General features: G+C 41.0%; 1 protein-coding gene across 2 annotated transcripts in view; it reads right to left on the reverse strand.

Moving 5' to 3' along the window:
* Positions 1-17,644, reverse strand: part of prkd1 (protein kinase D1) — a 329,105-nt gene that overhangs the window by 28,113 nt on the left and 283,348 nt on the right. For both annotated transcript variants that reach the window (XM_043698044.1, XM_043698045.1), the window contains exon 8: positions 9,093-9,216. In XM_043698044.1, coding sequence (XP_043553979.1) covers positions 9,093-9,216 — 124 coding nt within the window. The remainder of the gene's footprint in view (positions 1-9,092; positions 9,217-17,644) is intronic.

Genomic DNA, 17,644 nt, shown 5'->3' on the forward strand with positions numbered 1-17,644 from the left:
TTTCCTTGATCTGGTTCTAGTCTCATTCTGAGGGTTAGGATGTTCTGTGTGCTCTCTTCAGTAAGTATGAATGTTCCTTTCCTAAGGGATTTGTTGAAGTTTCTTGTTTCTCTTCTTCCCAAGAACCATTATCAGGCACTCCCAAAGCCTTGATAGAAAAGAGGATGGTAATATTGGTTATTTATTCTCTTGGCTATTCACAGCACACGGAATTTAGATAACAATGAATTCCCACATTTATTGAGAAACATCTGGCCACCAAATTGGCTGATCCACTCTTGCATAACACTTTGAAATGGCCGAATGCTTTTGATCAATTCTGCAAGAATCTCAAATTGAAGAACTCCTGGTATTACTAATCTCTAATTGAAGACTAGCGAGTAGTCAGTAACAATGAGATAACTGTGCTGTTCACAATACTGGCATAATATTGGTATTAGGTATATAATATAAGCATACAAGAGCAGCAAGTGTTTAGGAAGGTGAATTTTATGTTGCCCTTCATTGCAAGACAGTTTGATTGCAGGAGCAAGAAAGTCCTTTTGCAACTGTACAAGTCTTTGGTGAGATCACATCAGAAGGATTTTGTGTTGTTTAGGTCTCCTTGCCTAAGAGATATTTCTCACAGAGGGAGTGCAGCAAATTTTCACCAGACACTTCCTGGGGTGGCAAGTTTGTCTATGAGGAGAGATTGGGTCAATTGAATGTGTATGCATTGGAGTTTAGAAGAATAAGGTGGGAGTGCTCTCATTGAAACATGCAATGTTCTGACAGGACCAGACAGATTGGATATAGGGATAATGTTCCCCCTGCCTGAGGGGTCCAGAACAATGTGTCACTGTCTTAGGGCACAGGATAAGTCATGTCAGACGAAGAGGAGGAGAAATTTCTTTTCTCATATGCTGTTGAACTGTGGAATTCTCTTCAATGAAAGACGTGGAAGCCAAATTACTGAACATGTTTGAGAAAGAAACAGAATTCTAGCGATTAAATGGGTCAAGATATATTGGGAGAGCGCGGACATGTGACATTGAGATGGAACAATGGGCATGACTATGTTGATTGGTGGAGCAGAAGGACTATTGTGCCCCACTTTTCTATGTTTTTAGAGTCTGGCCAACCTTCCAGATAGTATTTCTTGATTTGGATACACTTTTCATTTCACATTGTGTTTTTGAATCTTTGCAGCTTCCTTTCTGTAGTTAGTAAATGCTTTGTGACTTCTGACATGGAGGTTACAAACACTTCACAGAAACCCAAGTCTGCTTGTTCAGTTCCTTTTGGTGATACTCTTGACAGTGTGCCTGCTGTCCTTTGGTACTTCCCTCGTACATACCCAGTAATTGTGTCATGCCTCATTAGTCTGCATTGTTGAATTCTCGTCAGCATCTTGGCTATTTCCTTTGAAGTTAGACCAGTGATCCATGGTTTTGATCTATCTCTTTTTTAAACTGTAACCCCTGCACATAGAGTCATAGCAAAGTACAGTGCGGAAACAGACCCTTCGGTCCAACCCGTCCATGCCGAGCAGATATCCTAACCTAATCGAGTCCCACTTGCCAGCACCCGACCCATATCCCTCCAAACCCTTCCTATTCATATACCCATCCAAATGCCTTTTAAATGTTGCTATTGTACCAGCCTCCACCACTTCCTCTGGAAGCTCATTCCATATACGTGTCACCCTCTGTGTGAAAAAGTTGCCCCTTAGGTCTCTTTTTATATCTTTCCCCTCTCACCCTAAACCTATGCCCTCTAGTTCTGGACTCCCCCACCCCAAGGAAAAGACTTTGTCTATTTATCCTATCCAAACCCCTCATGATTTTAATAAACCTCTATAAGGTCACCCTTCAGTCTCCGATGCTCCTGAGAAAACAGCTCCAGCCTATTTAACCTCTCCCAATAACTCAAATCCTCCAACCTTGGCAACATCCTTGTAAATCTTTTCTGAACCCTTTCAAGTTTCACAACATCCTTCCAAAGGAAGGAGACCAGAATTGCATGCAATATTCCAACAGTGGCATAACCAATGTCCTGTACAGCCACAACATGACCTCCCAACTTGTGTACTCAATACTCTGACCAATAAAAGAAAGCACACCAAATGCCTTCTTCATTATTCTATCCACCTGTGACTCAACTTTCACTCCAAGGTCTCTTTGTTCAACAACACGCCCTAGGACCTTACCATTAAGTGTATAAGTCTTGCTGAGATTTGCTTTCCCAAAATTCAGCCCCTCGCATTTATCTAAATTAAACTCCATCTGCCACTCCTCAGCCCATTGGCCCACTTGATCAAGATCCCATTGAAATCTGAGGTAACCTTCTTCGCTGTCCATAACATCTCCAAGTTTGGTGTCATCTGCAAACTTACTAACTGTACCTCTTATTTTCACATCCAAAGCATTTATATAAATGACAAAAAGTAGTGAACTCAGCAGAGATCCTTGTGGTACTCCACTGGTCACAGGCCTCCAGTCTGAAAAACAACCCTCCATCACCACCCTCTGTCTTCTACCTTCGAGCCAGTTCTGTATCCAAATGGCTAGTTCTCCCTGTATTCCATGAGATCTAACCTTGCCAATCAGTCTCCCATGGGGAACCTTGTCGAATGCCTTACTGAAGTCCATGTAGACTGCTCTGCTCTTATCAATCCTCTTTGTTACTTCAAAAAATTCAATCAAGTTTGTGAGACATGATTTCCCACACATAAAGCCATATTGACTATCCCTATTCAGTCCTTGCCTTTCCAAATACATGTACATCCTGTCCCTCAGGACTCCCTCCAACAACTTGCCCACCACCGATGTCAGGCTCACCGGTCTATAAATCTTTGCCTTATCCTTACCACCTTTCTTCAATAGCGGCACCACGTTAGCCAACCTCCAGCCTTCCGGCACCTCATCTGTGACTATCTATGATACAATTATCTCAGCAAGAGGCCCAGCTATCAATTCCCTAGCTTCCCACAGAGTTCTAGGGTACACCTGATCAAAGACTGGGGATTTATGCACATTTATGCATTTCAAGACATCCTGCAATTCCTCTTCTGTAATATGGACATTTTTCAAGATGTCACCATCTATTTCACTACATTCTATATCTTGCCTTCTCCACAGTAAGCACTGATGCAAAATACTTGGTTAGTATCTCCTCTATCTACTGTGGCTCCACACAAAGACTGCCTTAACTGATCTTTGAGGGGCCCTCTTCTCTCCCTAGTTATCCTTTTGTCCTTAATGTATTTGTAAAACCCTTTGGATTCTCCTTAATTCTATTTGCCAAAGCTATCTCATGTCCCTTTTTTGCCCTCCTGATTTCCCTCTTAAGTGTACTCCTACTGCCTTCATACTCATAAGGCTTCACTCGATCCATACCTAACTTTCTCTGGACTCTCGTTATCTCATTTCTGAAGGCTTTCCATTTTCCATCCTTCCCTTTACCTGCGACCATTTGTCCCCAATCAGCTTTTGAAAGTTCTTGCCTAATACCATCAAAATTAATGTTCCTCCAATTTAGAACTTCAACTTTTAGATCTGGTCTATCCTTTCCTTCACTATTTTAAAACTAATAGAATTATGGTTGCTGGCCTCAAAGTGCTCCCCCACTGACACCTCAGTCACCTGCCCTGCCTTATTTCCTAAGAGTAGGTCAAGTTTTGCACCTTCTCTAGTAGGTACATCCACATACTGAATCAGAAAGTTTTCTTGTACACACTTAACAAATTCCTCTCCATCGAAACGCTGAACACTATGGCAATCCCAATCTATGTTTGGAAAGTTAAAATCCCCTACCCTAACTGAAATCTCCTTACAAATTTGTTTCTCAATTTCTCTCTGACTATTAGGGGTCTATAATACAATCCCAATAAGGTGATCAACCCTTTCTTATTTCTCATTTCCATCCAAATAGCTTCCCTAGATATATTTCCAGGAATATCCTCCCTCAGTGCAGCTGTTGATTAAACTTAAAAATATAAGCGATAAGTATTAAGTTAGCCTGGAGCAGTGTTTTGTAGAGGAATAAGATGGTGTTATGTTCTGGGTCTGTAGATTGGAAGAATCATAAATGGCCCTTAGTAGAGTGATACATTCTTCTTGTTGGATGTGGGAGTTTAGGGAGAGTTTAAGTGTAATCCCTTATCAAAAACGTCACTCTCCCTCCTCTGTTGCCTCCCTTTCTGTCCTTCCTGTAGCATTTGTATCCTGGAACATTAAGCTGCCAGTCCTGCCCAACCCTGAGCCATATTTCTTTGATTGCTATGATATCCCAGTCCTATGTTCCTAATCATGCCCTGAGTTCATCTGCCTTCCCTTTTAGGCTCCTTGCATTGAAGTAAATGCAGTTTAATTGAACAGTCATACATTGTTCTCCGCTTTGTCTCTGCCTGTCCTGATTGTTTGATTCGCTTCTTTTCCCAACTGTACCAGTATCAGGTTGATCTCTTTCTTCACTATCTCTCTGGACCCACCCTCCCTCAACACCTTACTAGTTTAAATCCTCCCAGGCAGCTCTTGCAAATCTCCTTGCTAATATATTAGTTCCCTTCCAATTCAGGTGCAATCCATCTTTCTTGTACAGGTCACTTCTATCCCAGAAGAGATTACAATGATCCAAAAATGTGATTCCTTCTCCCATACATTAGCTCCTCAGTCATGCATTCATCTGTTCTATCCTCCTCTTGTAGCACTGGGAGTAATCCAGATATTACTACTCTGAAGGACCTCCTTTTAAAATTCCTGCTGAACTCTCTATATTCTCTCTTCAAAATCTCATCCTTTTCCCTTCCTATGTCATTAGTTCCAATATGTACAATGACCTCCTGCTGGTCCCTCTCCCCATTGAGAACATTCTGCACCCTCTCTGAGGAGAAAGTGAGGGCTGCAGATGCTGGAGATCAGAGCTGAAAATGTGTTGCTGGAAAAGCGCAGCAGGTCAGGCAGCATCCAAGGAACAGGAAAATCGACGTTTCGGGCATAAGCCCTTCTTCTTTGCGCGAAACGTCGATTCTCCTGTTCCTTGGATGCTGCCTGACCTGCTGCGCTTTTCCAGCAACACATTTTCAGCTCTGCATCCTCTCTGAGACATCCTTGATCCTGGCACAGGGAAGCAACACACCATTCTGAATTTTTGCTGATGGCCACAGAAACATCTGTTTGTATCTTGGAGTAGAGAGTCCCCTAACACAATTGATCTCTTGGAGCCTGACGTACCCCTCATTGCCTTACAGCCAGTCTCAATACCAGAAATTTGACTGCTCGTGCTACATTCCCCTGAGAATCCTTCACTCCTACATCTTCCAAAACAGCATATTCATTTGAAATGTGGATAGCCACATAGACTCCTGCACTACCTGCCTGCCTCTCTTAGCTTTCCTGGAGTTAACCCATCTATGTGACTGTATCTGCGACTTTTCTCCCTTCCTATAACTGTCATCCATCACACCCCCTTGCTCTTGTAAATTCCTCATTGCCTCTAACTGGTGCTCCAACCAATCCATTTGATCAGGCAGGATTCACAACCAATGATATTTATTGCAGATAAATGCTTAACACTTATACTCTCCCTAAACTCCCACATCCAACAAGAAGATGTGGGCAGCACGGTGGTACAGTGGTTAGCACTGCTGCCTCACAGCACCAGAGACCCGGGTTCAATTCCCGCCTCAGGCGACTGACTGTGTGGAGTTTGCACATTCTCCCCGTGTCTGCGTGGGTTTCCTCCGGGTGCTCCGGTTTCCTCCCACAGTCCAAAGATGTGCAGGTCAGGTAAATTGGCCATGCTAAATTGCCCGTAGTGTTAGGTAAGGGGTAAATGTAGGGGTATGGATGGGTTGCGCTTCGGCGGGTCGGTGTGGACTTGTTGGGCCGAAGGGCCTGTATCCACACTGTAATGTAATGTAATCTAATCTAATCTAAGAATGTATTACTCTACTAAGGGCCATTATGCTTCTTCCAATCTATAGACCCAGAACATAACACCATCTTAGTCCTCTACAAAACACTGCTCCAGGCTAACTTAATACTTATTGCTTATATTTTTAAGTTTAATCAACAGACATATCTCTATAAAATATATAATCAAGAAAGAATCCACTCTACTCGCTATTGTAGATTTACAGCAAGGCTATACTTAAAACTATTCACTTATCTGTTACTGTGTTGTGACCTCTCCCAAGCAGGCTCCTCCAAGATCAGTTGTGAATTTCACTGTTTGTTAAGCTTTCCTAGACACATTCTGATGTCCAGTGATACATGAATTCCAACAGCAAAGGCAGTAACCGCACAGGTTTACTCCTGTGTCAGTTAGCAATGTCCATTTCTTTCCCTGTCTCTCCTACACTGACCTGATCATGTGCTGCCTATTGTCTGTCTTTCTCCCTTTTAAAAGTGCCATTGCTTTGTTTTTTTTTCTCCGAAGTTCCAAAACAATGCAGCAACATGTAAAACAGTAACTGCTGCTCCTGAAATTCAAGGAAGTCACCTCCAACACCTAAAATACCTCAAACAAGGGAGCAGTCTGTTATAGTCAGAAATTTTTCCCGTTCTCCATATAATCTGGATCTTTTTTTCACAGTGCCGTGTTACTGCGAAAGCTTCTTTGTCAAATGTGCCTCAACATTGTTCCACCTCAGCACATGATTAAGAGACACAGGTTTACTTTTTCATCATTACTTTTTTTTCATAATTCTACACACACAAAAGTACTGCCCCAACCTTACACAAGAAGCCTCAGCTGGCTTTATTGTCAGTAGATGCAATACATGATGTAGTGAGATTTGTGAAAAGATCAGGAGTTGCTTAACTTTGTCAAAAGCACTTTCCTGGTCAATGTTCTAGTACCAGTATTGATTTTGACATTGTAACTATCTCAAAGACTCACTAATGTCAGCTACATTTGATAAAAACCTGCCTATTTCATTCACCATTCCAAAGAATCTTTGAAGTTTTGTGACATTCCTACAGGTAATGTGAAGTCTCTAACAGTCCTGCTTTTCTGAGACTCTCCTGTAGTTCTTCTAGCTTGGACAATATACCCGAAATAGCTTATTTTCAATTTTTCAAACATGCAGTTCTCATTCAATCTCAGACCAACATTCTGTCAGACATTTAACATTGTTCTAAGTCCATGTATTAATATGTTGTATCTGTGGCATTTCAAACCAACTTTATCTTTTAATATGTTTGGCATTGTTCTCTGAAATAATTCTGGACAGGATGGTATTTTGATGAATAACCAGTTGAAGCAATTATACCTGTGTGTTATAATACACATAGTCAGCTTTCAAGAGTCTTCATCCAAAGGTAAATGTCAAACTCCATTGTTAGCATCCAGTTGGTGAATACGGCCTTCTTGACCAGTTTGGACCATTTTGATTTTGGTGCTGTGACCATACCTGAACACTATCATGTTGGCATATTAATTGACAAAATTACTCCTTGTCTGAGCAAGCACTCTATTTCTTCTCCAACTTTATTCAACAAAGGGCTGGCACATTTCTTCCTGTATTTAAGTGGATTGGTTTTGCATTGTCCCTTTGGGTAATATGATGCTCTGTCTTTAATTTCTGAAAAATAAGCGTAATTTTCGGAATTTACTTGAAAATACACTTCCTCAGCCTGCGTCCGCAATTTCATCAACTTTATAGATTCTTTAAAATATTCAGTGAATCCTCATGTGTTAAAGCAACATGCTAATTTAAAGTGAACCACACTTGCAATGTTGCAGCACCATACTTACATGGCTGGACAGTCTTTCCATGTGTGATGTGTCCCTTCCAGATTGGGGACACCTCAAAGGTGGTGATTGGCCTTTGTATGCTTTATCCCTGTGGCCAACAAATTAAATCACTACATGTGAAAAGAAATCATGGAATCTTGATATGTCAACAATGTTCTCTTCAACACATGAGGATTCACTGAATATTTTAAAGAATCTATAAAGTTGATGAAATTGCGGATGCAGGCTGAGGAAGTGCATTTTCAAGTAAATTCCGAAAATTACTATTATTTTTCTGAAATTAAAGACAGAGCATCATATTACCCAAAGGGACAATGCAAAACCAATCCATTTAAATACAGGAAGAAATGTGCTACCCTCTTGTTGAATAAAGTTGGAGAAGTGATTTTCTTCATGGTGTACAATTTTCTGCTCAAACTGACATGGTATTCTACTTTTGAAGGTCTGTCGGCCTAGAACTTCAGATTCTCAAACATTAAATCCTCTTCAGTCTCTGAAAGGTCTGAGAAGATCTCATCGGATGATCCAATAATGAGTTAATTCTACCTTCAACCCTTCAAATGTACAATTCTCTGCCAGCCTATAAAGATCAGTAATGAACAAATCCATGCTTTCACTTGGCCTTTGCTTTCTTCTATTAAACTTCAATCACTCAATAATTATATTTCTCTGAGCACTAAAATTAGCAGCAAATGTGCATAACAACTCTTCATATGGTGCTGTGTTCTACCCAATATCCTGTCTTGTTAATACATCATTAGCAATGATTCCCAATGCACTGACCTAGTCATTCTAATCTTTCTTATTGAATGCTAAAACTGTTCACTGCCTCATAAGGTGGCATAGTGGTTAGCACTGCTGTCTCCCAGCACTAGGGATCTGGGCTTGATCCCAGCTTTGGATGGATGATTTGTGGATTTTGCACATTCTTCCATTTCTGTTGGGTGCTCTGTTTTCCTCCCACAATCTAAAGATATGCAGGTTAGGTGGATTGGTCATGCAAAACTGCCTTGTACTGACTAGGAATGCACAGGTTAGGTGGATTAGCCATGTGAAAGGTGGAGTTACAGGGATAGGGTTGGGGCTGGGGCTGGGTCTGGGTGAGATGCTGTTTGAAAGGTCAGCGCAGACTTGAAGGGCCTCTATCTGCATTGTAGGGATTCTATGATACAGGACCTAAAACTGCTCACAATATTCCTAACGCAGTGTTACCAGCACCTTATAAATTCAACCTTTACCATGGTGGCAACAGGAAGCAGAAATATCTTGGATGTGGTGCCCAATGTTGTATTTAATGGATGTGCAAACAGTCAGTAGTCAATGCCTCATGGGTCTGAAAGTACTCTTCTTACCAGGGTATCCTTGTTTGTGAAGTGAACCATCCAGCCTTCCTTCAGCACAGTGCTACTCCTCCTCTTTGTGTGTTTAATAGATTGGACCACTCTCATCAAAGGAATGTTATTACTTGTAGAAGGGCTTCGAAGAGAAATAAAACAAAACAGCAAAACTTCAATAATTTAGAATTTGCAAACATTTTTCCCAGGTGTGAAATGATACTATATATTCCTAGAATAAAATGATCCAGCAGTCTGTCTCTAAACCTCATCAGATGCCCCAAAGGTCACTTTCCTTAATTACCTTCCTTCACTAATCCCTTCTGTGATTGTGATCCATTAGCCCCTTTCCACTCACTCGTAAATTGGAATGATTGGCAGACACCCATATAGGGTAGGGGGTGGGTCTGGGTGGGATGCTGTTCGGAAGGTTCTTGTGGACTCTACAGCTGAATGGCCTGCTTCCACACTGTAGGGATTTTGTGATTCCTGGACTAAATTCCAGCCAATAAAAAATAATGGTAAATTTCCATTTTTATCCACTCATTTGTTTCACATTTTTATTTTGCCTTTGGACTATTTTTAATTGTCTATTTGAATCATTTCCTGGCATTTAAATCATTGTTTCTTGATTATTTTGCCCTTTCCACAACTAATTATATTGTGCTGATTGTACATACCTTATCTTCCTGCTCCTATTGTCTCACTACTGCATCTTTTGTTCTCCATGGATAGTCTGCAGCAAGATGTACTTATGGGTTTACTATCCAGCTAACTGGAAGAATAAAGATCGCTCAGGAGGTGCATGTTGACTGGGCAAAATTAGTAACACTCTAGTGAGCATTTTGAGGAACAAAAGAAGATAGGCAGTTTGAAAAACAATGCTACACAGTGACCAGAATTACTACTTTGACCGATATATTACTTTTTTTATCAGATCTACTGCACGGAGATACAGTCGATAGAAAGGCTGTGGCTAACAAGTAAAACTTAGATTTAGAATTTGGGGTGAATCTGGATAATGACATTTCTTGCAACGGAAATATTTACAAACTTTTCCTTTTCAACTGACAATAAGAATTAGGAGTATAGAAAATGCGTGAAGAGAAATCCCACAAAGGCACTCTGCCTATCAAACTGATAGTTGTTGAAAATGATCAATTTTAATGTCAGCTGGTAGATTTGATTTATTGGTCTGTAGACAAGCAAAGTTTTATACACTCTATTCAACAATGAAGCAATCACGTGACCATCCTTGCAGGGAAAGAACAAAGGAATGAGAAAACTTGAGGCCTAAATGAAAAATTAAAATTGCTCTGCACATATTTTGTCTATAGAATTATTTACCAAAGTTGTACAGTTGGGAAGAAATTATTGCTTTTTGTTTTGGAAATAAGGTAGATATGTCACAACAAACAGTGGTTAGAGTTAGCATTTTACTAATCTGATGGTAGGTGGAAACAATTTTGATTTTCAATTTGAAAATGTTCAGCAAACAGTATAGCTTATAATCTCAAACTGTAAGTAATTCTGGTGAGCCTTCAATGTGTAATTACTTCTTTTTAACTTTGAGTTCTCCATCAACTTAGCTCTCACATTATCTACTTGAAAGCTTTAATCTACAAAATCATCTTCACAACACTTAGTCAATTTTGACATAATTTCCATTTTGCAGATTTCCATAAGGCAAAAAGGTATTAGCTTCCCTAGTATTCCATTTTCTGCCATCCAATGTGTTAACACATTCCTCCCCATTTTAAGCAGGCAATTAGCAAATTAAGAACACAAGAGCCACAGCACGCCATCCAGGCCCTTCAGCCCCCTCTTATTTAGATCATGGCTGACCACACATCACAGTGCCATATTGCTGCACAACCCGATATCACTTGATCTCAGTAGTAACTCAGAATATTTCAATCTGGCAATTACTTATTAATTGAGCTTCCACAGCTCTCTGTGATGGAGATAAACAAAGATATACACCCTCCAAGTGAAGAGGTTCCACCTCAACTCAGTCATAAATGGTTTGGCTTTTATTCTGAGACTTTGCCCATTGTCCTAGATCGAACAGCCAGAGGAAGCATGCTTTCTGAAAATTCTGTCTATCCCTTTAACAATTTTGTAAGTTTCTATAAGATTGCCTTCTCACTCTTCTTAACTCCAAAGAATTCAAACCTAGTCTCCTTAATGGTCAGTCCCATCACCGATGGAATCAGACTAGTGAATCACTGCTGCACTCCACAGCAAGAGGACCAGACTGAATACAATACTAGGTCAGAGGCACAGTCTTGCATCTGTTCTCTCCAACTGAAGCAAAACCCCTTTGTTTCTGCATTAGGTGAGGTGGTGGTATAGTGGCAATAGTATAATGTATTAGAAATCCAGAATCCTAGGCCAATGTTTTGCCATCATGGGTTTGAATCCCACCATAAGAAATGGTGGAAAATCAAACAATCAGGAATAGAGAGTTGGTCTAACGATGGCCTGTGAGTACTGTGGGCTATCATAAAAAACTCATTTAGCTTGTATCTGTCCTTTATGGAAGGAAATTAGCCATTGTTACCTGGTCTGGCCCAAATGTGACTCCCGAGTCACAACGTTGTGATTGACTCTTAACTGTTTTCTGGGCAATAGATGCCACCCTACCCAGTGATGCTTACATTCCATGAATGAATTATAAAAACTCAAATCTTCTTTCAATAATGGCTAACCATTTTACCGTTTGTTTTTGGAACTGCTTGCATGCTAGCTTTCAGTGACATATGAACACCGAGGTCACTTTGGACATCAACAATGAACAATCTCTCATCAATCAAGAAATATCCTGTACCATTGTTTGTCCTACTAAAGTGAATAACCTCAGATTTATTCATATTATATTCCATCTGCCATGCTCATATCCACTCGCGCAAATGTAGATGGATGGGTTAGTAAGTTTGCAGACAAAACAAAGATCGGTGGATGTGTGGATAGTGTAGAAGGTTGTCAAAGGATATAGATTAGTTGCAGATATGGGCAGAGAAATGGCTGATGGAGTTTAATCTGGATAAATGTGAGGTGCTGCACCTTCAGGGATCAAATGTTAAGGAAAGGTATACAGTTAATGGCAGTATCCTGAACAATAATGATGTACAGAAGGATCTTGGGATTCCAATCCACAGCTCCCTGAAAGTGGCCACACAAGTAGATAGGGTGGTAAAAAAGACATATGACATGCTTGCCTTTATTGGTTGGGGAAAGTGAGATGCTGCAGATCAGAGTTGAAGAGTGTGGTGCTGGAAAAGCACAGCTGATCAGGCAGCATCCGAGGAGCAGGAGAGTTGACGTTTTGAGCATAAGCCCTTCAACAGGAATTAAGAGATGGCCCAAGGGGGATGAGAGATAAGATCTGGGATAAGGTAGGGGAAGGGGAAAGGGGGAAACTGGTGAAATTGACATTGATCCCGTGTGTTTGGATGGTCCCAAGGCGGATGATGAGGCGTTCTTCATCCAGGAATCAGGTGGCTAGAGTTTGGTGGTGGAGGAGGTCCTTGCATGTCCTTAGCAGAGTGGGAGGGGGAGTTAGAAGCTTCAGCCACAGGATGGTGGGGTTGTTAAGTGTATGTGCCCTGGAGGGATTCTCTAAAACATTCTGCAAGTTGGTGTCTTGTCACCCCAGTGTAGAGGAGACCACATCAAGAGCAACTGACATAGTAGATGATGTGTGTGAAAGTACAGGTAAATCTCTGTCAGATATGGAAGGATCCTTTGGGGCCTTGGATAGTGGTGGCAGGATAAGGTGCTGGGAGTGGAGGGTGGGTTGGTGGGGAGCGTGGACCTAACAAGGGAGTCACAGAGGGAATGGTCTCTCTGGAACACAGATAGGGGTGGGGAAGGAAATATATCCCTGGTGATGAGGTCTATGGCAGAAATGGTGGAGGATGATGCAATCTGGAGGTTGGTGAGGTGGGAGGTGAGGAACAGGGGGATTCTGCCTTTGTTGCGATTGGAGGGGTGGGTTTCAAGGGTGGAGGTGCAGAAAGTGGAGGAGATGCATTGGAGGAGATCGTCGACCAAGTGGAAGGGGAAATTGCAGTCTTTGAAGAAGGAGGCCATCAGGGATGATCTATGGTGGATTTGGTCCTCCTGGGAACAGATGGGATAGAGGCAGAGGAATTAGGAATAAGGGATAGCATTTTTACAGGAGTTAAAAACATTGAATACAAGAGTCAGCATGTTATGTTGCAGGGTTATAAGACTTTGGTTAGGCCACACTCAGAGTATTACATTCATTTCTGGTTGGCTTATTTCAGGCTTTGGAGGTTTTGGAGAGGATGCAGAAGAGGTTGACCAGAATGCTGCCTGGATTAGAAGGTATGAGCTATAAGTAGAGGCTAAAAACACTCGGGTTGTTTTGTTTGGAAGACCTGATAGAAGTCTATAAAATTATGAGAAGCATAGATAGGGTTGACAGTCAGAATCTTTTTCCCAGAGTTGAAATGCCTAAAACTAGGGACCATGCAATTAAGGTGAGGCAGGGAAGGTTCAAAGGAGATGTGAGGGGCAAGTTTTTTACAAACAGATTCGTCGGAGTGTGGAATGCACTGACAGAGGTGGTGGTGGAGGCAGATAAGCACATTGATATGCAAGGAATGGAAAGATATGGAGCAAGGGCAGGCAGAAGGGACTAGTTTAATTTGGTGTCATGTTAAGTACAAGATCATAGGCTGAAAGGCGCATCCCTGGGCTGTACTGTTCTATGTTCTATGTTCATCCCATCTAAATCCACTTGTCCTCCTGACAAGTTACATTCCCACAAAGTTTGGTACATCTGAAAGCTTGGGACTATTACAATTGACCCTGTGCGAGATATGCGGCTGTCCAGCCCCATCTCCGGCACTTTTATTTCCCTTCCCAGGAACAAAGACACGGAGGAGTCTGTCCAAAACTTTTCATTCAACTTTGCAAAGTCGGGTGCGAAAATGGTACACACCCCTTAATAATAATCTCCACACATTATATACACGTAAATGTGGGCTGGGTCTCCTACTGCTGTCTTGACCAACAAGTGCTAGGGTTCCCCACTGTTTTCCTTATTTGGGTTCTGGTGCCTGCGATTATTTTGTTACTCACTTGGCCAATCAGTGTTCGAGTTCCCCGTTCTTTCCTTATATGGATGATGTTGTACAACTGTGGTTAAGGGCGGTCTCTCAGCTATCGAGGAAAGCTGTTACAATTGTTTCATTCATAAAAACATGGGGGAGGTCCAGTACCAGTTTCGAGTGTCTGCTTGTGTTTACTATAAGGCACTTGTGTTTACTATAAGGTAGAAAAGACTAAAATGCAGCTAACCGTTTAAAAATTACACTACCCCCTACAACCCTCACATCCAAATCATTGATATAGATTGCGGAACAGCTACTGCCCGAACACTGATCCTCAGGGTGCTCCATTAGTCAAGGCCTGCTGACCTGAGAATGATCCATTTATTCCTATTCTCCACTTCCTGCCTGTAGACCAACCTCAATCCATGCTGTTATATTACCCATAACCTCATCTGCTTTGATTTCAACAAACTATTAGATTTGTCAAATATGATTTTGCCTTCAGGAATCCATGCTGACTCTGTCCAAACAAACAATTATTTTCTAAATATTCAGTAATCACATCCTTTATAATAGATGTTGGTATTTTCCTTATAACTGACAACAGGTCTGTAGTTGCCATTTTCTGTCCTTCTCCTTTCCTTCAAAAGGAATTACATTTGCAATATTCTCATCTGCCAACACCATCGCAGATTAAAAGTTTGAGAGATTATCACCAATGCATCTACTACCTCTGCCATAATTTCTTTCAACACATGAGGATGAAGGTCGATGGGTGCTAGGGATTTGGTAACTTCCTATCCCATAATTCCTCCAATTTTTCTTCTTTTAGTAATACTCATTTCTTTCTTCAGACTTTCTCCAAACTTTGTGCTCCTAATTATTTCAAGGAAACCTCTTGTGGCTTGTTTTGTGAATACAGACATAAAGTACTTAAGTTAGCTCAAAGGAAAACAGAAATAAATGGAGAAACTAAGCAGGTCTGGCTGCATCTGAAAGGCAGAGTCAACATTTTAGGTACAGAGACCCTTCTTCAGGACTGATCATGGCTGGTATATATACTGAAGATGGGGAGTGGGGAAGGTGTACATGGAGCCCAGAGAAAAAGAGAGAGACAGAGAGAGACAGAGAGAGAGAATAAGAGAGAAAGAGAGAGAGAGAGAGAGAGAGAGAGAACAGCAGTGGAGGAGACAAAGGAATGGATTGTGGTGAGCCAGGAAGAAAGAAAAGTTGCTAATGGGTGTAAATTGATTGTTTGTGATGACAAGACCTGGTGTGTGGGGGTGGGGGAAGGACATGGAAGAAGGTGCTCAGGCTCTATAATTATTGAACTGGATATCGAGTCCTGAGGGCTGCAGAAAATTAGATATTGTTCTTCCTGATTGTGCTGAGCTCCACTGGAGCACTGCAGCAAGGCTGAGATAGAGATGTTGGCAAAGAACGTGGTGATGTGTTGAAATGGCAGGTAGTCAGGGGTCATTTTTGCTGACAGAATGTAGGTGTTCCTCAAAGTGGTCGTCCAACCTGTGTTTCATCTCCCTGATGTAGAGGAGACCACATTGCAAACAGCGAATACAGTTGACTTGATTGAGTGAAGTTCTGTTTTCATCCTGATTACCTCAGTTCTTTGTTTTTACTTAATTCAGCTTCTCTATTTCCTACTATAAATTCTCCTTTCTCTGCCCGTAATGGACTGACATTTGTCTTTACTGATCTCCTCATTTTTACATACCGAAATAAGTTTTTATAATCTGTTTTTATGTTTCTGACTATTTTACATTCATATGTTTTTATAAGATTTTTGGTCCTCCTTTCCTGAATTCTAAAATTCCCCAACTCCTAAGGCTTGTAAAACTTTGAGCCAATTTATAAATCTCCTTCTTTCATCTCGTACTACCGTTACACTTCCTTGGTAGCCATGGCTCTCTCTCTTTTTCTGTTGAATAATTTGGCCTTAAAGAGGAATAATCTGACCAGTAAGACATAGGAGCAGAAGGAGGCCATTCAGCCCATGGAGTCTGCTCTGCCATTCAAGAGATCATCTGATAATCTGATAATCCTCAACTGCCCTTTCCCATTTTGTCCACATACCCTGAAATTCCCTTCTTGATTAAAAATCTGTCCATCTCAGCTTTGAATACACTCAGCCTCAAAACGCTTCAAATCTGCAGTAACAATTCCACAGATTGACTACTCTCCAAGAGAAAACATATCCTCATTTCGGTCTTAAATAAGTGACCCCAGATTTTCTCACAAGTGGAAACAACATTTCTGCACCCACCCTATCAAGCCCCCAAGAATCTTACGTATTTTAAAAGCTCTCCTCTTATTCCTCTCAGCTCCGATGAGTACAAGCTCCAAGTGACTTTGAAGATGCTGGTGTTGGACTGGGATACACAAAGTTAAAAATCACACAACACCCAAACCAGTTGGACTATAACCTGGTGTTGTGTGATTTTTAACAAAGCTCAATCTACTCAACCTCTCCTCATAAGAAAACCGATAACCTGATTCAACCTGCTGAGAAATGTATGTTTTGTTTTTAAAGCCAAACATTAATTGTTACAAACTAGCCATTACTCATCTACCACCAACCCTCTTAATGTATTTTCCAAAAGACCAATGCCAATTTCCAGAAATACACGGCTCCTACATATCACTTCACAGGATTGCGCTTGCTGAATATTTGAGGAAGTCATTTACATGTCATTGGTAAACTTCTAAGCTATAGCATTTAAATCACACAATTATTTTATGGTTAAGACTGTATTTTAAATGATTTGGATGGAGCACTTTAAAAGTCAGAGTAATTGTCTACTGCTACACTTGAATGTCCATTTGTACATCATTATGCTCACTAGGGTCAGGTATGGCTGACTCAATGCATTTATAAAAAGTTACTCACGTGCCCTGCAAAGAAAACATTGACTCTGTGATATGGTGGAGAAGAGAAGGTAGGACAGAAACCCAACCTCAACATTTATTAGAATGTCCCAGGGGATTAGCATTTCTGTCAGGTAATCAGATTCTACAGAGAAGCTCATTACTTCCCAGTTGGCCTGGTGCTATTCATTTTGTGCAACATATATTCTTGTGTGTATTGAATAATAAATCAGCTAATGCTGCTGTGTCTCTTGGTAGTGCAGACAGCAATTAGGTACTCCGAAAAACAATAAATGTAATTGACTAGCTAATTCAAATTAAAAAAAAGGAATGATTTGATGCTTTCAGTAACTTGAGAAGACTCTAGAATCGGAAAATGTCCAATGAATTGTGTTGTTACAATGGACTCGGGCTGATATGTCATTGAGATGTTGTACCAGCCAAAAGCCAAACTATTTTATTATGGATTGTTGCAAACAGGAAAGGAACTCCTAATAAATTGGTGGTATGAGCCTTTACTTAGACTCAATAAGCCTATAATTGTGTGGCATTTAGTTGTTTGCTTACAAGTTCATTTCCTTTCACTTTACCATTCCATACATA

Source organism: Chiloscyllium plagiosum, chromosome 10 (genome assembly GCF_004010195.1).
Source record: "Chiloscyllium plagiosum isolate BGI_BamShark_2017 chromosome 10, ASM401019v2, whole genome shotgun sequence".
Lineage (NCBI taxonomy): Eukaryota > Metazoa > Chordata > Chondrichthyes > Orectolobiformes > Hemiscylliidae > Chiloscyllium > Chiloscyllium plagiosum.